At 64.3% G+C, this 22,356-nt stretch overlaps 1 protein-coding gene across 1 annotated transcript in view; it reads right to left on the bottom strand.

Moving 5' to 3' along the window:
• Positions 1 to 412: 412 nt before the first annotated feature.
• Positions 413 to 22,356, bottom strand: part of CC2D1A (coiled-coil and C2 domain containing 1A) — a 28,969-nt gene continuing 7,025 nt past the window's right edge. Inside the window, exons 10-29 of the mRNA XM_084223902.1 lie at positions 21,017 to 21,138; positions 18,302 to 18,374; positions 18,071 to 18,204; positions 17,898 to 17,985; positions 16,228 to 16,400; positions 14,709 to 14,831; positions 13,526 to 13,584; positions 12,521 to 12,637; positions 10,712 to 10,785; positions 10,202 to 10,260; positions 9,388 to 9,439; positions 9,142 to 9,238; positions 7,817 to 7,907; positions 5,752 to 5,886; positions 4,193 to 4,242; positions 4,014 to 4,068; positions 2,236 to 2,362; positions 2,036 to 2,112; positions 694 to 741; positions 413 to 582 (exon numbers count right to left, since the gene is read on the bottom strand). Of these exons, the coding sequence (XP_084080028.1) occupies positions 562 to 582; positions 694 to 741; positions 2,036 to 2,112; positions 2,236 to 2,362; positions 4,014 to 4,068; positions 4,193 to 4,242; positions 5,752 to 5,886; positions 7,817 to 7,907; positions 9,142 to 9,238; positions 9,388 to 9,439; positions 10,202 to 10,260; positions 10,712 to 10,785; positions 12,521 to 12,637; positions 13,526 to 13,584; positions 14,709 to 14,831; positions 16,228 to 16,400; positions 17,898 to 17,985; positions 18,071 to 18,204; positions 18,302 to 18,374; positions 21,017 to 21,138 (1,775 nt within the window). The 3' untranslated portion in view covers positions 413 to 561. The remainder of the gene's footprint in view (positions 583 to 693; positions 742 to 2,035; positions 2,113 to 2,235; positions 2,363 to 4,013; positions 4,069 to 4,192; positions 4,243 to 5,751; positions 5,887 to 7,816; positions 7,908 to 9,141; positions 9,239 to 9,387; positions 9,440 to 10,201; positions 10,261 to 10,711; positions 10,786 to 12,520; positions 12,638 to 13,525; positions 13,585 to 14,708; positions 14,832 to 16,227; positions 16,401 to 17,897; positions 17,986 to 18,070; positions 18,205 to 18,301; positions 18,375 to 21,016; positions 21,139 to 22,356) is intronic.

Below are 22,356 nucleotides of genomic sequence, written 5' to 3' on the forward strand. Positions count from 1 at the left end.
GTCGGTGTCACCCTGAAATTGGGGAGGGGTCGGGGTCACCCTGAAATTGGGGAGGGGTCGGTGTCACCCTGAAATTTGGGGAGGGGTCGGTGACACCCTGGAATTGGGGAGGGGGTCGGTGTCACCCCAAATTTGGGGAGGGGTCAAAATCACTCTGAAATTTGGGGAGGGGGATCAAAATCACCCTAAAATTTGGGGAGGGGTCGGTGTCACCCTAAAATTGGGGAGGGGTCGGTGTCACCCTGAAATTGGGGAGGGGGTCGATGTCACCCTAAAACTGGGGAGGGGGTCGATGTCACCCTAAAATTGGGGGGAGGGGGCCAAAATCACCCTGAATTTGGGGAGGGGGGGATCAAAATCACCCTGAAATTTGGGGAGGGGGTCGATGTCACCCCAAATTTGGGGAGGGGGTCGTAGCAGCTCCGATCCCTGTGATTGTCACAGTGGCCACGGTGGAATTGGGGGGGGTCTCCAGAGTCCCCCCAAATTTGGGGAGGGGGTGGGGAGGGGGTGTCTGAACCCCCCCCCACCCCAAAAAATTGTGGAATTGGGGGAGGGGTCTCATCCACGGAGCTTTTGGAGCTGGAAAAGAAAAGAGGGGGGGGAATTTGAGGAGGGGGTTTTGAGGAGGGGGTTTTGGGGGGGGGGATCCCCCAAATTTCACGCCCCCTCCCCAAATTGGGGGGTCCTCACCTCGCTTTCCAGAAGGTTCCGTTTGTACAGAGCCTCCTTGGCCGCCTCCTGAGGGGGGGCAACGTCAGGGGGGACCCCAAAAATGCCCCATGGGGGAGGGGGGGAACCCCAAAACTGCCCCATGGGGGGGGAGGAACCCCAAAACTGCCCCATGGTGGGGGGGAAAACAGGGGGGACCCCCAAAACTGCCCCTCCGTCTCACCCACCCCTTTTGGGGGGTCTCACCCTCCCCCCTTTTAGGGGTCTCCCCCTCCCCTTTTGGGGGTCTCCCCCACCCTTTTTTGGGGATCTCCCCCTCCCATTTTTGGGGTCTTCCCCACCCTTTTTGGGGGTCTCCCCCTCTCTCTGGGGGGTCTCCCCCTCCCCTTTTAGGGATCTCCCCCTCCCCTTTTGGGGATCTCCCCCACCCTTTTGGGGTCTCCCTCTTCCTCTGGGGGTCTCCCCCACCCCTTTTGGGGGTCTCACCCTCCCCCTGGGGGTCTCCCCCACCCCCTGGGGGTCTCACCCTCCCCCTCCCCACCCCTTTTGGGGGTCTCCCCTTTTTGGGATCTCCCCCACCCCTTTTGGGGTCTCCCCCTCCCCTTTTTGGGGATCTCCCCCACCCCTTTTAGGGATCTCCCCCTCCCCTTTTGGGGTCTCACCCTCCCCTTTAGGGTCTCCCCCTCCCTCTGGGGGTCTCCCCCTCCCCTTTTGGGGATCTCCCCCACCCCTTTTGGGGATCTCCCCCACCCCTTTTGGGGGTCTCACCCACCCCTTTTTGGGGGTCTCCCCTTTTTGGGTGTCTCCCTTTTTTGGGGGTCTCACCCACCTCACCCTCCCTCTGGGGATCTCCCCCCCCTTTTTGGGGGTCTCCCCCACCCCTTTCGGGGGTCTCCCCCACCCTTTTGGGGGTCTCCCCTTTTTGGGGATCTCCCCCAACCTTTTGTGGGTCTCCCCCCCACCCTTTAAGGGGTCTCCCCCACCCCTTTTGGGGGTCTCACCCTCCCCTTTAGGGTCTCACCCACCCCCTGGGGGTCTCCCCACCCTTTTTGGGCGTCTCCCCCCCCCTTTTTGGGGGTCTCCCCCACCCTTTTGGATCTCCCCCACCCCTTTTGGGGGTCTCCCCTTTTTGGGTGTCTCCCCCACCCCTTTTGGGGGTCTCCCCTTTTTGGGTGTCTCCCCCACCCTCTGGGGGTCTCCCCCACCCCCTTCTGGGGATCTCCCCCACCCCTTTTGGATCTCTCCCACCCTCTCTGGGGGTCTCCCCCACCCTCTAGGGGGTCTCCCCACCCCTTTTTGGGGGTCTCACCCACCTCCCCCACCCCCTGAGGGGTCTCCCCCCCTTTTTGGGGGTCTCACCCACCCTCTCCCCCTGCGTCCCGAGCCGCCGCGCCGCCTCCGTGTAACTCCTCAGCTGCCGCTCCAGCTGCTGCCCGTACTCTAAAACCCCCCAAAAATTAAAATAAAAATCAAAATTAAAACAAAAACAAAATTAAAAATCAAAAACCGAGCTAAACCACCATAAAAACGAGGTAAAAAAAAAACAATTTTGGGGGTTCTCACCCGCTCGGAATTGGGGATCCCCCCCCTGCAGCCGCTCCCGCAGCCCCTGGATCCGCCCCAGCAGCTCCCGGTGCTGCTGCCGCAGCTCGGCGGGCACCGGGCGCCCGGCGCGGCCGAACGGGACCATCTGGGGGGGGAGGGGTCAGAAATGGGGCGGGGGTCGCGGTGGGGAGACCATCTGGGGGGGGAGGGGTCAGAAATGGGGCGGGGGTCGCGGTGGGGAGACCATCTGGGGAGGGGAGGGGTCAGAAATGGGGCGGGGCCAGAAATGGGGCGGGGCCAGAAATGGGGCGGGGCCAGAAATGGGGCGGGGGTCCCGGTGGGGACCATCTGGGGAGGGAGGGGTCAGAATTGAGGCGGGGGTCCCGGTGGGGACCATCTGGGGAGGGAGGGGGTCAGAAATGGGGCGGGGGTCGCGGTGGGGGGACCATGTGAGGAGGGGAGGGGTCAGAATTGAGGCGGGGGTCCCGGTGGGGACCATCTGGGGAGGGAGGGGTCAGAAATGGGGCGGGGGTCGCGGTGGGGAGACCATCTGGGGGGGAGGGGTCAGAAATGGGGCGGGGGTCCCGGTGGGGACCATCTGGGGAGGGAGGGAGGGGGTCAGAAATGGGGCGGGGGTCGCGGTGGGGAGACCATCTGGGGAGGGGTCAGAAATGGGGCGGGGGTCCCGGTGGGGACCATCTGGGGAGGGGTCAGAAATGAGGCGGGGCCAGAAATGGGGCGGGGGTCCCGGTGGGGACCATCTGGAGGGGGAGGGGGTCAGAAATGGGGAGGGGGTCCCGGTGGGGACCATCTGGGGAGGGAGGGAGGGGTCAGAAATGAGGCGGGGGTCCCGGTGGGGACCATCTGGGGAGGAGAGGGGTCAGAAATGGGGCGGGGGTCCCGGTGGGGACCATCTGGGGAGGGAGGGAGGGGGTCAGAAATGGGGCGGGGGTCCCGGTGGGGAGACCATCGGGGGGGGGAGGGGTCAGAAATGGGGCGGGGCCAGAAATGGGGCGGGGCCAGAAATGGGGCGGGGCCAGAAATGGGGCGGGGGTCCCGGTGGGGACCATCTGGGGAGGGAGGGAGGGGTCAGAAATGAGGCGGGGGTCCCGGTGGGGACCATCTGGGGAGGAGAGGGGTCAGAAATGGGGCGGGGGTCCCGGTGGGGAGACCATCTGGGGGGGGAGGGGTCAGAAATGAGGCGGGGGTCCCGGTGGGGACCATCTGGGGGGGGAGGGGGTCAGAAATGGGGCGGGGGTCCCGGTGGGGAGACCATCTGGGGGGGGAGGGGTCAGAAATGAGGCGGGGCCAGAAATGGGGCGGGGCCAGAAATGGGGCGGGGGTCCCGGTGGGGACCATCTGGGGGGGGAGGGGTCAGAAATGGGGCGGGGGTCCCGGTGGGGACCATCTGGGGGGGGAGGGGTCAGAAATGAGGCGGGGGTCCCGGTGGGGACCATCTGGGGGGGGAGGGGTCAGAAATGGGGCGGGGGTCCCGGTGGGGACCATCTGGGGAGGGAGGGAGGGGGTCAGAAATGGGGCGGGGGTCCCGGTGGGGACCATCTGGGGGGGGGAGGGGTCAGAAATGAGGAGGGGGTCCCGGTGGGGACCATCTGGGGAGGGAGGGGTCAGAAATGAGGCGGGGGTCCCGGTGGGGACCATCTGGGGAGGGAGGGGTCAGAAATAAGGCGGGGGTCCCGGTGGGGACCATCTGGGGGGGGAGGGGTCAGAAATGAGGCGGGGGTCGCGGTGAGGGATCCCCCCCCGGTGTCTCCCCCCTCCTCAAAATCGCCCCTCACCTTCCGTTCGAGGCGCTCGCGGTCGAATTGGAGGAGGGTGAGGCTCGGGATGGTTCTGGAAAAACGGGATTTGGGATGGGTGGGAGGATCCGGGGGGCGGGGGGCGTAACCGGGGGTGAGGAGGGGTCGTAACCCTTTAATTCCCGGTGCCGGTAAGGGCGGGGATCGCCGGTGCTCACCGGTTGTTGCCGTCCTTCGGGGCAGCCGAGGGAGGTTTGGGGGCGGAGGGCTGGGCGGGAGGAGAGCGGGGTGAGGCCGGGATGGTCCCGGGACGGTCCCGGGATGGTCTCGGTGGGTCCCGGGGGGGCTCCCGAGGCGTTCCCGGGGGGTCCCGGGGGGTTCCCGGTGGGTTCCCAGCGGATCCCGGACGATCCCGGCGGTTCCCGGGGCGCTCCCAGCCCATCCCACCGGTTCCCGGTAGCTCCCGGTGGCTTCCCAGCCCATCCCACGGGGTCCCGGTGCATTCCCGGGGGGTTCCCGAGGCGATTCCGGTGGGTTCCCCGCCGATCCCGGCGATTCCCGGGGCGCCCCCAGCCCATCCCACCGGTTCCCGGTGCATTCCCGGGGGATTCCCGGTGCGCTCCCGGTGGGTTCCCAGCAGATCCCGGTCGATCCCGGGGCGCCCCCCAGCCCATCCCACCGGTTCCCGGCCGAGCCCGGGGGGTTCCCCGCCGATCCTGGCGATTCCCGGGGCGTCCCCAGCCCATCCCACCGGTTCCCGGTAGTTCCCGGTGGCTTCCCAGCCCATCCCACGGGGTCCCGGTGCATTCCCGGGGAATTCCCGGTGGGTTCCCGGCCGATCCCGGCGGTTCCCGGGGGGTTCCCCGCCGATCCCGGTGGGTTCCCAGCCCGTCCCGGGGGATTCCCGGTGGGTTCCCGGCCGATCCCGGCGGTTCCCGGTGCATTCCCGGGGGTTTCCCCGCCGATCCCGGCAGTTCCCAGGGAGTTCCCGGCCGATCCCGCCGGGTCCCGGCAGTTCCCAGCCCACCCCACCGGTTCCCGGTAGCTCCACACCGATCCCGCAGATTCCCGGGGGAGGGTTCCCAGCCCATCCCGGTGGTCCCCGGGGGTTCCCCACCGATCCCGGGGGGTTCCCGGCCCATCCCGGTGGATTCCCGGGGGGTTCCCGGCGGTGCCCAGCCCATCCCGGCGGTTCCCGGTGGATTCCCGGGGGGTTCCCGGCAGTTCCCAGCCCATCCCGGTGGATTCCCGGCGGTTCCCAGCCCATCCCGGTGGTCCCCGGGGGTTTCCCGGCCGTTCCCGGTGGGTTCCCAGCCCATCCCGGTGGATTCCCGGTGGATTCCCGGGGGGTTCCCAGCCCATCCCGGACGTTCCCAGCCCATCCCGGCGGTTCCCGGTGGATTCCCGGGGAGTTCCCGGCCCATCCCGGCCGTTCCCGGCGGTTCCCGGCCCATCCCGGCCGTTCCCGGCGGGTTCCCGGCGGTTCCCAGCCCATCCCGGTGGATTCCCGGTGGATTCCCGGCCCATCCCAGCCCATCCCGGTGGATTCCCGGTGTGTTCCCGGCGGTTCCCGGCCCATCCCCGCCGTTCCCGGTGGGTTCCCGGCGGGTTCCCGGCTGTTCCCAGCCCATCCCGGTGGATTCCCGGCGGTTCCCAGCCCATCCCGGCCGTTCCCGGCGGGTTCCCGGCCGTTCCCAGCCCATCCCGGCCGTTCCCGGCCGTTCCCAGCCCATCCCGGCGGTTCCCGGCGGGTTCCCGGTGCGCTCCCGGCACTCACGGCGGCCTCGGGCACCGGTTCCAGCACCAGCCAGCGCTCGGAGCGCGGCTCCAGCTGCCGCTGAGGCCCGAGCGGCTCCCGGATCCGCACCCAGACCTCCAGGAACCCGCCCGTGCGGCGGCGCCCGTCCAGCAGCTGCGGACACCGGGACGGCGGGGACACGGTGGGGACGGGGACAGCGGGGACACGGTGGGAACGGCGGGGACACGGTGGGACCGGGGACAGCAGGGGGACGGTGGGACCGGGAACGGCGGGGACACGGTGGGACCGGGAACGGCGGGGACACGGTGGGGACGGGAACGGCGGGGACACGGCGGGGACACGGTGGGAACGGCGGGGACACGGTGGGCATGGCGGGGACACGGTGGGACCGGAAACGGCGGGGGGAAGGTGGGATTGGGAATGGTGGGGACACGGTGGGACCGGGAATGGCGGGGACACGGTGGGACCGGGAATGGCGGGGACACGGCGGGGACACGGTGGGGACGGGGACAGCGGGGGGACGGTGGGAACGGGAACGGAGAGGGGACGGTGGGAGCGGCGGGGACACGGTGGGAACGGGAACGGAGCGGGGACGGTGGGAATAACGAGGAACGGTGGGACCGGAAACGGCGGGGGGAAGGTGGGATCGGGAATGGTGGGGACACGGTGGGACCGGGAATGGCGGGGACACGGCGGGGACACGGTGGGACTGGGACGGCGGGGGGAAGGTGGGATTGGGGATGGCGGGGACACGGTGGGAACGGGGATGGCGGGGACACGGTGGGAACGGGGATGGCGGGGACACGGTGGGACCGGGAATGGCGGGGGGAAGGTGGGAATGGCGGGGACACGGTGGGACTGGGAACGGCGAGGGGAAGGTGGGATTGGGAATGGTGAGGACACGGTGGGAACGGCGGGGACACGGTGGGAACGGGAACGGAGCGGGGACGGTGGGAATAACGAGGAACGGTGGGACCGGAAACGGCGGGGGGAAGGTGGGATTGGGGATGGTGGGGACACGGTGGGACCGGGAATGGCGGGGGGAAGGTGGGAACGGGAATGGCGGGGACACGGTGGGAACGGGAATGGTGGAGGGACGGTGGGAACGGGAATGGCGGGGACACGGTGGGAACAGGAATGGTGGAGGGACGGTGGGACCCACATCTGGAGCCTCGGGATGGAGCAAGGGGCACATCTGGGAGCTCGGGACGGAGGATGGGGCACATCTGGAGCCTCGGGACGGGGCAAGGGGCACATCTGGGAGCTCGGGATGGAGGATGGGGCACAGCTGGGAGCTCCAGGATGCAGGAAGTGGCACATCTGGGAGCTCGGGGCAGGGCAAGGGGCACATCTGGAATCTCAGGACGGGGCAAGGGGCACATCTGGAGCCTCGGGGCGGGGCAAGGGGCACATCTGGACCCTCAGGATGGAGGAAGGGGCACATCTGGAGCCTCAGGATGCAGGAAGGGGCACATCTGGAGCCTCGGGACGGGGCAAGGGGCACATCTGGACCCTCAGGGCGGGGCAAGGGGCACATCTGGAAGCTCAGGACGGAGCAAGGGGCACATCTGGAACCTCGGGATGGAGGATGGGGCACATCTGGAATCTCAGGACGGGGCAAGGGGCACATCTGGAGCCTCGGGGCGGGGCAAGGAGCACATCTGGGAGCTCGGGAGGGAGGAAGGGGCACATCTGGGAGCACCATAAAAGAGGAAGGGGCACATCTTGACTCTCGGGATGCAGGATGGGGCACATCTGGACCCTCAGGGCAGGGCATGGGGCACATCTGGACCCTCGGGGCGGGGCAAGGGGCACATCTGGGAGCTCAGGACGGAGGATGGGGCACATCTGGGAGCCTCGGGGTGGGGCAAGGCGCACATCTGGAACCTCGGGGCGGGGCAAGGGGCACATCTGGGAGCTCAGGACGGAGCAAGGGGCACATCTGGACCCCCAGGGCGGGGCAAGGGGCACATCTGGGAGCTCGGGAGGGAGGATGGGGCACATCTGGAAGCTCAGGGTGGGGCAAGGGGCACATCTGGAGCCTCGGGATGCAGGATGGGGCACATCTGGAGCGGGGCCTCACCTCCAGCTGCTCCCGCAGCTCGCAGCTGCCCTCCAGCCCCTCGAGGCGCAGCAGAGCCGAGCCCAGAGCGCGTTCGGGCCGGAACAGCCCCCTGGGAGGGGGGAGGGCTGGGATCGGGGCCGGGGGAGGGGATCCCCGCCCCCAAAAACCGCCCCGAAAGGGATCCCCGCCCCCAAAAGGGATCCCCGCCCTGAAAAGGAATCCCCGCCCCAAAAATGCCCCAAAAATCCCAATAAATGCCCCAAAAAATCCCAATAAATGCCCCCAAAAATCCCAAGAAATGCCCTAAAAATCCCAATAAATGCCCCGCATCCTTTTTCCCCTTTTTCCTCCTTTTCCACCCCAAAACCCCTCACATCCTTTTCTCCCTTTTTCCCCCTTTTTCACCCCAAAATCCCCTCCCAACTCCCCCAATCCTTTTTCCCCTTTTCCCCCCTTTTTCACCCCAAAATCCCCTCCAAACCTCCCCATCCTTTTTCCCCTTTTTCACCCCAAAATCCCCTCCCAACTCCCCCAATCCTTTTTCCCCTTTTCCCCCCTTTTTCACCCCAAAATCCCCTCCAAACCTCCCCATCCTTTTTCCCATTTTTCACCCCAAAACCCCCTCCGGATCCCCCAATCCCTTTTGCCCTTTTTCCCCCTTTTTCACCCCCAAATCCCCTCCAAACTCCCCGTATCCTTTTTCCCCTTTTCCCCCCTTTTCCACCCCAAAACCCCCCACATCCTTTTTGCCCTTTTTCCCCCTTTTTCACCCCCAAATCCCCTCCAGATCCCCCCATCCCTTTTGCCCTTTTTCCCCCTTTTCCACCCCAAAACCCCCTCCAAACCTCCCCATCCTTTTTCCCCTTTTTCACCCCAAAACCCCCTCCAGATCCCCCCATCCCTTTTGCCCTTTTTCCCCCTTTTTCACCCCAAAACCCCCTCCAAACCTCCCCATCCTTTTTCCCCTTTTTCACCCCAAAATCCCCTCCAGATCCCCCCATCCTTTTTGCCCTTTTTCCCCCTTTTTCACCCCAAAACCCCCTCCAAACCTCCCCATCCTTTTTCCCCTTTTTCACCCCAAAATCCCCTCCAGATCCCCCCATCCTTTTTGCCCTTTTTCCCCATTTTTCACCCCAAACCCCCCCCAATCCCTTTTGCCCTTTTTCCCCCCCAAATCTTCTCCGGATCCTCCCCATCCTTTTTGCCCTTTTTCCCCCTTTTTCACCCCAAAACCCCCTCCAAACCTCCCCATCCTTTTTCCCCTTTTTCACCCCAAAACCCCCTCCAGATCCCCCAATCCCTTTTGCCCTTTTTCCCCCTTTTTCCCCCCAAAATCCCCTCACCCTTTCTGCGCCACCTCCAGGCGGATCCCGCGGCTCAGCAGCCGCCGCAGCCCCCGGTGCCCTCGGAGCAGCCGCAGCCGGAACCGCGCCCGGAATTCTGGGGGAAAAACCCCCCAAAAAAACCCAAAAAAAATCCCAAAAAATTTAAAAAAATCCAAGACCACCCCCCCTTTCTCCTCAAGGGTCCGGGGAGACCCCCAGACCCCCCCCCGGAGGTGAGACCCCTCCCCAAATTGCCGCTGTTACCGGGACAGTCCGTGCTCTTCACCACGGCCGTTTTGTCCCGCTGGGCTTCCTCCTGTGGGAGGGGGGAATTTGGGGAGGGGGCTCCGAGGGGCTGGGGATGGTTTGGGGGTCCCAGAGGGGGTTTTGGGGGTCCCAGGGCTATATTTGGGTCATTGGGACATTTTTGGGGGGTCCCAGGGAGGATTTTGGGGGTCCCAGGAGGGATTTTGGGGGTCCCAGGGGGGTTTTGGGGGTCCTAGGGGGGATTTTGGGGAGGGGTCCTGAGGGTCTGGGGATGGTTTGGGGGGTTCCAGGGGGGGTTTTGGGGATCCCAGGATAATTTGGGGGGTCCCAGGGGGATTTTGGGGGTCCCAGGAGGGTTTTTGGGGGGATTTAGGGATATTTTGGGGTCCCAGGGGGGGTTTTGGGGTCCCAGGGGGGATTTTTGGGGGTCCCAGGGGGATTTTGGTGGTCCCAGGGTCATTTTGGGGGTTCCAGGGTCATTTTGGGGGTTCCAGGGGGGATTTTGGGGGTCCCAAGGCCATTTCTGGGGTCATTGGGACATTTTGGAGGTCCCAGGAAAGTTTCTGGGGGATTTAGGGACATTTTGGGGGTCCCAAGGGGGATTTTGGGGGGGTTTAGGGACATTTTGGGGGTCCCAGGGTGGTTTTGGGGGGGTTTAGGGACATTTTGGGGGTCCCAGGGTGGATTTTGGGGGCGTTTTGGGGATCCCAGGGTAATTTGGGGGTCCCAGGGTGGATTTTGGGGGGATTTAGGGACATTTTGGGGGTCCCAGGGGGATTTTGGGGTCCGGGGGGGGTCTGGGGTCACTCACCAGGCTGGGGTGGGGGAACTCGAAGCGCACGAAGGTGTCCAGGTCACCTGGGGCCACACCTGGGGGGAGGGGAGGGGACACGCCCAGGTGAGCCCCAGGTGAGGAGGGGACACACCCAGGTGAGTGAGGGAGCTCCAGGTGAGGAGGGGACACACCCAGGTGAGCCTCAGGTGAGCAGGGGACACACCCAGGTGAGCCCCAGGTGAGCAGGGGACACACCCAGGTGAGCCTCAGGTGAGCAGGGGAGCCCCAGGTGAGCTCCAGGTGAGCAGGGGGAGCCCCAGGTGAGTGGGGGGAGCCCCAGGTGAGCCCCACGTGAGCTCCAGGTGAGCGGGGGGAGCCCCAGGTGAGTGGGGGGAGCCCCAGGTGAGCCCCACGTGAGCTCCAGGTGAGCGGGGGGAGCCCCAGGTGAGCTCCAGGTGAGCTCCAGGTGAGCCCCTCCCCCACTCCCAGGTGAGCCCATCCCAGGTGAGCCCCAGGTGAGCCCCTCCCCCTCTCCCAGGTGCCCACCTGGGGGCACGGGGATGCCCCTCCCCCGCTCGATGCCCAGCTCCAGGTCGCTGCTGCTCAGCTCAGGGAACATCCTGCAGGTGAGGGGGGAGGGGAACCTGTCACAGACCCCCCAGGTGTGCCACCCTCACCCACACAGGTGTGCCAATCCAGGTGTGCCACCCCCACCCAGGTGTGCCATCCCCATCCAGGTGTGCCACCCCCACCCAGGTGTGCCACCCCCACCCAGGTGTGCCCATCCAGGTGTGCCATCCCCACCCATCCAGGTGTGCCCATCCAGGTGTGCCCCCCCCTTTCCCACCCAGGTGTGCCCATCCAGGTGTGCCATTCCCCCCCAGGTGCCCCCCAGGTGTTCCCCAGGTGTTCCATCCCCCCCCAGGTGCCCCCAGGTGTGCCCCAGGTGCCCCCAGGTGCCCCCAAGGTGCCCTCAGGTGTGCCCCAGGTGTTCCATCCCCCCCCAGGTGTGCCCCAGGTGTGCCCCAGGTGTGTCCCAGGTGTTCCATCCCCCCCCCCAGGTGTGCCCCCCCCACACCTGACCATCTGAAACGTTCTCTGTTCCCAGCGGGGTTTTGGGGGTGCCCCCAGGTGTTCCCCAGGTGTTCCCCAGGTGTTCCATCGCCCCCCCCAGGTGCGCCCCCCCCTCACCTGACCACCTGGAACGTTCTCTGTTCCCAGCAGGGTTTTGGGGGTGCCCCCAGGTGTGCCCCAGGTGCTCCCCAGGTGTGCCCCAGGTGCCCCAGGTGTGCCCCAGGTGTTCCATCCCCCCCAGGTGTGCCCCCAGGTGTGCCCCAGGTGCTCCCCAGGTGTGCCCCAGGTGCCCCCAGGTGTGCCCCCCCCCTCACCTGACCATCTGAAACGTTCTCTGTTCCCAGCAGGGTTTTGGGGGTGCCCCCAGGTGTTCCCCAGGTGTTCCCCAGGTGTTCCATCCCCCCCCAGGTGTTCTATCCCCCCCCAGGTGCCCTCAGGTGTGCCCCAGGTGCCCATCCAGGTGTTCCATCCCCCCCAGGTGTGCCCCCCCTCACCTGACCACCTGGAACGTTCTCTGTTCCCAGCAGGGTTTTGGGGGTGCCCCCAGGTGTGCCCCAGGTGTGCCCCAGGTGCCCCCAGGTGTGCCCCCCCCCTCACCTGACCACCTGGAACGTTCTCTGTTCCCAGCAGGGTTTTGGGGGTGCCCCCAGGTGTGCCCCAGGTGCCCCCCAGGTGTTCCCCAGGTGCTCCCCAGGTGTTCCATCCCCCCCCAGGTGTGCCCCAGGTGCCCCCCAGGTGTGCCCCCCCCTCACCTGACCACCTGGAACGTTCTCTGTTCCCAGCAGGGTTTTGGGGGTGCCCCCAGGTGTGCCCCAGGTGCTCCCCAGGTGTGCCCCAGGTGCCCCAGGTGTGCCCCAGGTGTTCCATCCCCCCCAGGTGTGCCCCCAGGTGTGCCCCAGGTGCTCCCCAGGTGTGCCCCAGGTGCCCCCAGGTGTGCCCCCCCCCTCACCTGACCACCTGGAACGTTCTCTGTTCCCAGCAGGGTTTTGGGGGTACCCCCAGGTGTGCCCCAGGTGCCCCCCAGGTGTGCCCCAGGTGCCCATCCAGGTGTTCCATCCCCCCCAGGTGTGCCCCCCCCCTCACCTGACCACCTGGAACGTTCTCTGTTCCCAGCGGGGTTTTGGGGGTGCCCCCAGGTGTGCCCCAGGTGCTCCCCAGGTGTGCCCCAGGTGCCCATCCAGGTGTTCCATCCCCCCCCAGGTGTGCCCCAGGTGCCCCCAGGTGTGCCCCAGGTGCCCATCCAGGTGTTCCATCCCCCCCAGGTGTGCCCCCCCCCCTCACCTGACCACCTGGAACGTTCTCTGTTCCCAGCGGGGTTTCGGGGGGGGCCCCCCCCGGCCGTGCTCCCTCCTCAGGGTCTCCATTTGCCGCCGGCACTCCTCGGCCAGGGCCTCGCACCTGGGCACACCTGGGCGGGTGAGACCCCGCCCCCAGCTCACCTGGGCAGGTGAGACCCCCACCAAACCCCCCCAACCACACCTGGGCAGGTGAGACCCCGCCCCCAGCTCACCTGGGCAGGTGAGACCCCACCCCAAACCCCCCAAACCCCTCCAACCCGCACCTGGGCAGGTGAGACCCCCCCCAAACCCACCTGGGCAGGTGAGGCCCCCCCCCAAACCCACCTGGGCAGGTGAGACACCCCCAAACCCACCTGGGCAGGTGAGACCCTGCCCCCAGCTCACCTGGGCAGGTGAGGCCCCACCCCCAGCTCACCTGGGCGGGTGAGACCCTACCCCCAAACCCCCCCTGGGCAGGTGAGACCCCCCCCCCAAACCCCCCAAACCTCCCAATCCCACCTGGGCAGGTGAGACCCCCCCCCCCCCCCAAACCCCTCCTCCAAACCCACCTGGGCAGGTGAGACCCCTCCAAACCCCCCCAAATCCCACCTGGGCAGGTGAGGCCCCGCCCCCAAACCCACCTGGGTAGGTGAGACCCCCCCCAAACCCCCCAAACCCCCCCAACCACACCTGGGCAGGTGAGGCCCTGCCCCCAGCTCACCTGGGCAGGTGAGACCCCCCCCCAAAAACTCACCTGGGCAGGTGAGGCCCCCCCCCAAACCCACCTGGGCAGGTGAGGCCCCCCCCAAACCCACCTGGGCAGGTGAGACCCCTCCAAACCCCCCAAATCCCACCCGGGCAGGTGAGACCCCGCCCCAAATCCCACCTGGACAGGTGAGACCCCCACCAACCACACCTGGGCAGGTGAGGCCCCGCCCCCCGCTCACCTGTGCAGGTGAGGCCCCGCCCCCCGCTCACCTGTGCAGGTGAGGCCCCGCCCCCAGCTCACCTGGTGGTCTCGGCGATGTTTCCCAGCTGAGCGAACTGCCGGGAGAAACTGAGGCACAGCTGGGGGGGGAGGGGGAAGGAGATTTTGGGGACATCCCCTCGGTTTTTGGGGTTCACCTCCAAATTTTGGGGTTCACCCCCATTTTTTAGGGTTTCCCCCACATTTTTGGGGGTTTCCCCCCCAAATTTTTGGGGTCTCCCCCTCTTTTGGGCTCTCTCCTCACCTGGTGCTCCCCCATTTTTTTGTGGTTTACCCCCAATTTTTTGGGGGTTTTCCCCCCCAAATTTTAGGGTTTCACCCCCATTTATTGGGGTTTCCCCCCCAGTTTTTGGGATATTTCCCCATTTTTTTGGGATTCTCCCCCCAATTTTTGGGGTTTTGCTCCCATTTTTTAGGGTTTCCCCCCCATTTTTTGTGATTTCCCCCCAAATTTTGGGGTTCGCCCCCCATTTTTGGGGTTCCCCCCCCTTTTTTGTGGTTTTCCCCCCCTTTTTTGTGGTTCCCCCCCCAAATTTTGTGATTTCCCCCCAAAATTTTGGGATATTTCCCCCATTTTTAGGATTTCCCCCCAATTTTGGGGTTCCCCCTGTTTTTGGGGTGTCCCCACCTGGTGCTCCCCCATTTTTTGTGATTTCCCCCCAAATTTTGGGGTCCCTCCCGTTTTTGGGGTGTCCCCACCTGGTGCTACCCCCATTTTTAGGATTTCCCCCCCATTTTTAGGATTTCCCCCCCATTTTTTAGGGTTTCACCCCCCAAATTTTGTGATTTCCCCCCCAAATTTTGAGGTTTCTCCCCCATTTTTAGGGTTTTCCCACAATTTTGGGGTCCCCCCCCATTTTTGGGGTTTTCCTCCCATTTTTTAGGGTTTTTCCCCCAAATTTTGAGGTTTCACCTCCAAATTTTTGTGATTTCCCCCCAAATTTTTGGGATATTTCCCCCATTTTTTAGGGTTTCCCCCCCCATTTTGGGGTCCCCCCCGATTTGGGGGTCCCCCCGATTTTGGGGTCCCCCCGTTTTGGGGGTGTCCCCACCTGGTGCTCCCCCATTTTTAGGATTTCCCCCCCATTTTTTAGGGTTTCACCCCCATTTTTTGTGATTTCCCCCCCAAATTTTGTGATTTCCCCCCCAAATTTTGGCGTCCCCCCCCATTTTGGGGTGCCCCCTGGTTTTTGGGGTTCCCCACCTGGTGCTGCCTGCGCAGGGCCCCCGCCAGCTGCAGGAAGGTTCTGGTGACCTCGGGGGGCGTCGGGACCCCCCGGGCCGGGCCCAGCTCGAACTCGGCCCCGTCCAGGGGCGCCTCGGGCACCTGCGAGGATTTGGGGTTTTTGGGGTTTTTGGGGTTTTTGGGGTTTTTTGGGGTTTTTGGGGGGTTTGGGGTTTTTGGGGTTTTGGGGTTTTTGGGGGGTTTGGGGGGTTTGGGGTTTTGGGGTTTTTGGGGGGTTTGGGGTTTGGGGGGTTTGGGGTTTGGGGTTTTTGGGGTTTTGGGGTTTTTGGGGGGTTTGGGGGGTTTGGGGGGTTTGGGGTTTGGGGTTTTTGGGGTTTGGGGTTTTTGGGGTTTGGGGTTTGGGGGGTTTGGGGTTTTTGGGGGGTTTGGGGTTTTTGGGGTTTTGGGGTTTTTGGGGGGTTTGGGGGGTTTGGGGTTTGGGGTTTTTGGGATTTGGGGTTTTTGGGGATTTGGGGTTTTTGGGGGGTTTGGGGTTTTTGGGGTTTTGGGGTTTTTGGGGGGTTTGGGGTTTGGGGTTTTTGGGGTTTGGGGTTTTTGGGGTTTTTGGGGTTTTTTGGGGTTTTGGGGTTTGGGGTTTGGGGGGTTTGGGATTTGGGGTTTTTGGGGTTTTGGGGTGTTTGGGGGGTTTTTGGGGTATTTGGGGTGCTTGGGGATTTTGGGATTTTTGGGATTTGGGGTTTGGGGTTTTTGGGATTTGGGGTTTGGGGTTTTTGGGGTTTTTGGGGGGTTTGGGGTTTGGGGTTTTTGGGGTTTGGGGTTTTTGGGGTCTGAGGTTTTTGGGGATTGGGGTTTGGGATTTGTTGTTTGGGGACAGGATTTGGGATGGGATCCTGGCCAGGATTTGGGACAGGATCCCAGCCAGGCTTTAGGCCCGGCTTTAGGCCAGGATTTGGGATGGGATCCCAGCCAGGATTTGGGTGGGATTTGGGACAGGATTTGGGCCAGGATTTGGGACGGGATCCCAGCCAGGCTTTAGGCCCGGCTTTAGGACAGGATTTGGGATGGGATCCCAGACAGGATTTAGGACAGGATTTGGGACAGGATTTGGGCCAGGATTTGGGACGGGATCCCAGCTAGGCTTTAGGCCAGGATTTGGGATGGGATCCCAGACAGGATTTGGGTGGGATTTGGGACAAGATTTGGGACAGGATTGGGGACAGGATTTGGGACAGGATTGAGGACAGGATTTGGGACAGGAATTGCGACAGGATTTGGGACAGGATTTGGGACAGGATCCCAGCCAGGATTTGGGACAGGATTTGGGACGGGATCCCAGCCAGGCTTTAGGCCAGGTTTTAGACCCAATCCCCTCACCTGAGCCAGGATTTGGGACAGGATTTGGGACAGGATTTGGGACGGGATCCCAGCCAGGATTTGGGACAGGATTTGGGACGGAATTTGGGACGGGATCCCAGCCAGGCTTTAGACCATGCTTTAAGCCATGCTTTAGGCCAGGCTTTAGCCCCCATCCCCTCACCTGAGCCAGGTCCACGGGCAGCCCAGCCCGGGCAGCCCCCAGCAGCCCCTGCACGGCCCTGGCGCGGCGCAGCAGCTCCTTGGCACCCGGCAGGTCCTGGCAGCGCTTGGCACGGAGAGCGGCCTGAGCCAGCTGCCGGCGCCTCAGCTCCAGGAACTGCACCTGCTGCTGGGCTGGGGGGCAAAATGGGGTAAAACCGGGCTCAGGGGGGATCCTCACCCCGCTGGGAGGGGGCACAGTGGGCAGGGGGGCACTGGGAGGGGGCTCCAGGCAGGTCCTGGCAGTGCTGGGCACGGAGAGCGGCCTGAGCCAGCTCCAGGAACTGCAGCTGCTGCTGGGCTGGGGGGTAAAACCGGGCTCAGGGGGGGATTGGGGGGATCCTCACCCCGCTGGGAGGGGGGCACGGGGGGCACAGGGGGTCAGGGGGGCACTGGGAGGGGGCAGCAGCAGCTCCTTGGCACCCGGCAGGTCCTGGCAGCGCTTGGCACGGAGAGCGGCCTGAGCCAGCTGCCGGCGCCTCAGCTCCAGGAACTGCACCTGCTGCTGGGCTGGGGGGCAAAACCGGGCTCAGAGGGGCACTGGGGGGCACTGGGGGGCACTGGGGGGACCCTCACCCCGCTGGGAGGTGGGCACAGGGGGCACAGGGGGCAGGGGGGCACTGGGAGGGGGCACTGGGCAGGTCCTGGCAGCGCTGGGCATGCAGGGCAGCCTGAGCCAGCCCCAGGAACTCCACCTGCTGCTGGGCTGGGGGGCAAATTGGGGATTGGGGGGCACTGGGGGGCACTGGGGGGCACTGGGGAGACCCTCACCCCACTGGGAGGGGGGCATGGGGATCTTGGGGGTCCTGGCAGGGGGTCCCAGTGCCCAGGGGGGTCCTGGCAGGGGGTCCCAGTGCCCAGGGGGTCCTGGGAGGGGGTCCTGGGGGTCCTGGGAATTCTGGGGGGGTTCCATGGGAGGGGGTCCCAGTGCTCAGGGGGGTCCTGGGGGTCCTGGCAGGGGGTCCCAGTGCCCAGGGGGGTCCTGGGCGGGCTGGGAGGGGGTCCCAGTGCCCAGGGGGTGCCCTCACCCCCCCCATGCCCACCCCCAGCCCCTCCTGTACCTTTCCCAGCAGGTTTGGGAGCCGGGTGGGAATTCTGGGGGGGTTCTTTGGGAGGGGGCACAGGGGGTCCTGGGGGTCACTTGGGGATCCTGGGAGGGGGTCCCAGTGCCCAGGGGGGTCCTGGGAGGGGGATCCCAGTGCCCAGGGGGTGCCCCCATCCCCCCATGCCCACCCCCAGCCCCTCCTGTACCTTTCCCAGCAGGTTTGGGAGCCAGGTGGGAATTCTGGGGGGGTTCTATGGGAGGGGGTCCCAGTGCCCAGGGGGGTCCTGGGGATCCTGGGGGGTCCTGGCAGGGGGATCCCAGTGCCCAGGGGGTCCTGGCAGGGGGTCCCAGTGCCCAGGGGGTGCCCTCACCCCCCATGCCCACCCCCAGCCCCTCCTGTACCTTTCCCAGCAGCTTTGGGAGCCGGCTGGGAATTCTGGGGGGGTTCTTTGGGAGGGGGCACAGGGGGTCCTGGGGGTCCCAGTGCCCAGGGGGGTCTTGGGGGTCACTTGGGGGTCCTGGGAGGGGATCCCAGTGCCCAGGGGGTGCCCTCACCCCCCCATGCCCACCCCCAGCCCCTCCTGTACCTTTCCCAGCAGGTTTAGGAGCCATCTGGGAATTCCGGGGTTGTTGTTGTTGTTTGGGAGGGGGCACGGGGGCAACGCTGGGCTGGACCTGGAATGGAGGGAAGGGTGGGGATGATGTTGATAAAAATCCCTGGGAATGTCCTAAAAAAATCCCCTGCATCCCCAAATCCCACCTTGACCTCCTCTTTTGCCTCTTCTTCCTCCTCCTCCTCCTCCTCCTTCTGCTCCGTCAGCCTCATGGCCGCCTCCAGCATCCCTGAAATGCTGGGCTCTGCTGGGCTCTCTGTGCCCTGGATGGGGGGGCAGCCTGGAAAAATGGGGTGGGGGGCACAATGGGAATGGGGGATCCCCCCAAACACCCCCAGGGTGTCCCCCCAGGTCGGGGTGGGGGACAGGGAACGTACCCGGGGGCACCGGCAGCTCCGAGAGATCGACGGCTCTGCCCGCGCTGAGGGCAGCCAGGGCGGCCTGGTATTGCTGGGGAGGGGGCACACGGGGTCAGGGGGCACCCTCAGGGGCACTGGGGACACTGGGAGAACTGGGAGCCACACTGGGAGCACTGGGAGAACTGGGGATGGACTGGGAGCCAGACTGGGATCACCCGCAGCAGGGAGTGGTGTCATTGTGGGGACCAGGATATCCCTGGTATTGCTGGGGAGGGGGCACACGGGGTCAGGGGGCACCAGAGGGGCACTGGGGACACACTGGGGATGGACTGGGAGCACTGGGAGAACTGGGAGCCAGACTGGGAGCACTGGGAGAACTTGGGATAGACTGGGAGCCAGACTGGGATCACCCGCAGGGAGGGACTGGGATGAGGACATGGCCTGGTATTGCTGGGGAGGGGGCACACGGGGTCAGGGGGCACCCTCAGGGGCACTGGGAGAACTGGGAGAACTGGGAGAACTGGGGATGGACTGGGAGACAGACTGGGAGCACTGGGGATGGACTGGGAGCACTGGGAGCCAGACTGGAAGCACTGGGAGCCAGACTGGGATAACCCGCAGGGAGGGACTGGGATGAGGATATCCCTGGTATTGCTGGGGAGGGGGCACACGGGGTCAGGGGGCACTGGGGACACACTGGGGATGGACTGGGAGCACTGGGAGCCAGACTGGGAGCACTGGGAGAACTTGGGATAGACTGGGAGCCAGACTGGGATCACCCGCAGGGAGGGACTGGGACGAGGATATCCCTGGTATTGCTGGGGAGGGGGCACACGGGGTCAGGGGGCACTGGGGACACACTGGGGATGGACTGGGAGCACTGGGAGAACTGGGGATGGACCGGGAGCCAGACTGGGATCACCCACAGGGAGGGACTGGGATGAGGACATGGCCTGGTATTGCTGGGGAGGGGGCACACGGGGTCAGGGGGCACTGGGGATGGACTGGGAGCACTGGGAGCACTGGGAGCCAGACTGGGAGCACTGGGAGCACTGGGGATGGACTGGGAGCCAGACTGGGATCACCCGCAGGTGATGAGGACATGGCCTGGTATTGCTGGGGAGGGGGCACACGGGGTCAGGGGGCACCAGAGGGGCACTGGGGATGGACTGGGAGCACTGGGAGAACTGGGGATGGACTGGGAGACAGACTGGGAGCACTGGGGATGGACTGGGAGCACTGGGAGCCAGACTAGAAGCACTGGGAGCCAGACTGGGATAACCCGCAGGGAGGGACTGGGATGAGGATATCCCTGGCATTGCTGGGGAGGGGGCACACGGGGTCAGGGGCACTGGGGACACACTGGGAGCCTGACTGGGAGCACTGGGGATGGCACTGGGAGCACTGGGGATGGACTGGGAGCACTGGGAGCCAGACTGGGAGCACTGGGAGCACCCACAGGGAGGGACTGGTGTCATTGTGGGGATACTGGGACCAGACGCTGCTCTGGACTGGGTTCAAGGATCTGGGACTGGGATCACAGGACTGGGATCATGGATTTGGGACTGGGATCACGGATCTGGGACTGGGATCAAGGGTCTGGGACTGGGATCAAGGATCTGGGACTGGGATCATGGATTTGGGACTGGGATCACAGGACTGGGATCAAGGGTCTGGGACTGGGATCAAGGATCTGGGACTGGGATCACGGATCTGGGACTGGGATCAAGGGTCTGGGACTGGGATCAAGGATCTGGGACTGGGATCACAGGACTGGGACTGGGATCAAGGATCTGGGACTGGGATCAAGGATCTGGGACTGGGATCACAGGACTGGGATCACGGATCTGGGACTGGGATCAAGGATCTGGGACTGGGATCAAGGATCTGGGACTGGGATCACAGGACTGGGATCACGGATTTGGGACTGGGATCAAGGATCTGGACTGGGATCAAGGATCTGGACTGGGATCACAGATCTGGGACTGGGATCACGGATTTGGGACTGGGATCCCAGGACTGGGATCACGGATTTGGGACAGGTCCCCAGCTCTAACTGGGATCCCAGGACTGGGATCACGGATTTGGGACTGGGATCACGGATTTGGGACTGGGATCACGGATTTGGGACGGGGATCACGGATTTGGGATGGGGATCATGGATCTGGGACTGGGATCCCAGGACTGGGATCACGGATCTGGGAGTGGGATCACAGAACTGGGATCACAGCTCTGAACTGGGATCAAGGATCTGGGACTGGGATCACAGGACTGGGACCCCAGCTCTGGGCTGGGATCCCAGCTCTGGGACTGGGATCACGGATTTGGGACGGGTCCCCAGCTCTAACTGGGATCACGGATTTGGGACTGGGATCACGGATTTGGGAGGGGATCCCAGGACTGGGATCACGGATTTGGGAGGGGATCCCAGGACTGGGATCACAGCTCTGAACTGGGATCACGGATCTGGACTGGGATCCCGGATTTGGGACTGGGATCAGGGATCTGGGACTGGGATCCCAGGACTGGGATCACGGATTTGGGACTGGGATCAGGGATCTGGGACTGGGATCACGGATCTGGGACTGGGATCAAGGGTCTGGGACTGGGATCACGGATTTGGGACTGGGATCACGGATTTGGGACTGGGATCAAGGATCTGGGACTGGGATCCCAGGACTGGGATCACGGATTTGGGAGGGGTCCCCCTCGCTGTCCCAGCCCCGTCCCCACCTTGAGGATCCTCTCGTGCATCCGCGCCTTGCGGCCGTCCCCGCTGGCCCGGGCCTGGCCCAGCGCCGCCCGGTACCGCTCCATGCGCTGCTCCAGCGCCTGCCGCGCGTCCCGCGGCGCGTCTGGGGAAATCGCGACATATCGCGATAGATCACGAGAAATCATCGCGACAGATCGCGACAGATCACGACAGATCATGACAGATCACGATGGATCCTGACAAATCATCCCGACAGATCCCGACAGATCCCGACAAATCATCCCGCGCGTCCCGCGGCGGCTCTGGGGGAATCGCGACATATCGCGACAGATCACGGCAGATCACGAGAAATCATCGCGACAGATCGCGACAGATCCTGACAGATCATCCTGACAAATCATCCCGCGCGTCCCGCGGGGCGTCTGGGGGAATCGCGACATATCGCGATAGATCACGAGAGATCATCCTGACAAACCATCCTGACAGATCCTGACAGATCCCAACAAGTCATCCCGACAAATCATCCCAACAGATCCCAACAAATCATCCCGTGCGTCCCGCGGTGGGTCCGGGGGAATCGCGACAGATCGCGATAGATCGCGACAGATCATGACAGATCATCCTGACAAATCATCCTGACAAATCATCCTGACAGATCGCGACAGATCCTGACAGACCATCCCGAGAAATCCCGACAGATCATCCCGACAGATCCCAACAAATCATCCCGCGCGTCCCGCGGGCCGTCTGGGGGAATCGCGACAGATCGCGACAGATCGCGACAGATCATGACAGATCATCCTGACAAATCATCCTGACAAATCATCCTGACAGATCCCAACAAATCATCCCGTGCGTCCCGCAGCGGGTCTGGGGGGAGTCACGACAGATCGCGACAGATCCTGACAGATCGCGACAGATCCTGACAGATGATCCTGAGAAATCATCCTGACAGATCCCGACAGATCCCGACAGATCATCCTGACAAGCCATCCTGACAGATCACGACAGATAACGACAAATCATCCTGACAGATCATGACAGATCCTGACAGATCCTGACAAATCATCCTGACAAATCATCCCGACAGATCCCAACAAATCATCCCGCACGTCCCGCGGCGGGTCTGGGGGGAGTCACGACAGATCGCGACAGATCCTGACAGATGATCCTGAGAAATCATCCTGACAGATCCCGACAGATCCCGACAGATCATCCTGACAAGCCATCCTGACAGATCACGACAGATAACGACAAATCATCCTGACAGATCATGACAGATCCTGACAGATCCTGACAAATCATCCTGACAAATCATCCCGACAGATCCCAACAAATCATCCCGCACGTCCCGCAGCGG

This window comes from Fringilla coelebs (genome assembly GCF_963513975.1).
Source record: "Fringilla coelebs genome assembly, chromosome: 32".
NCBI lineage: Eukaryota > Metazoa > Chordata > Aves > Passeriformes > Fringillidae > Fringilla > Fringilla coelebs.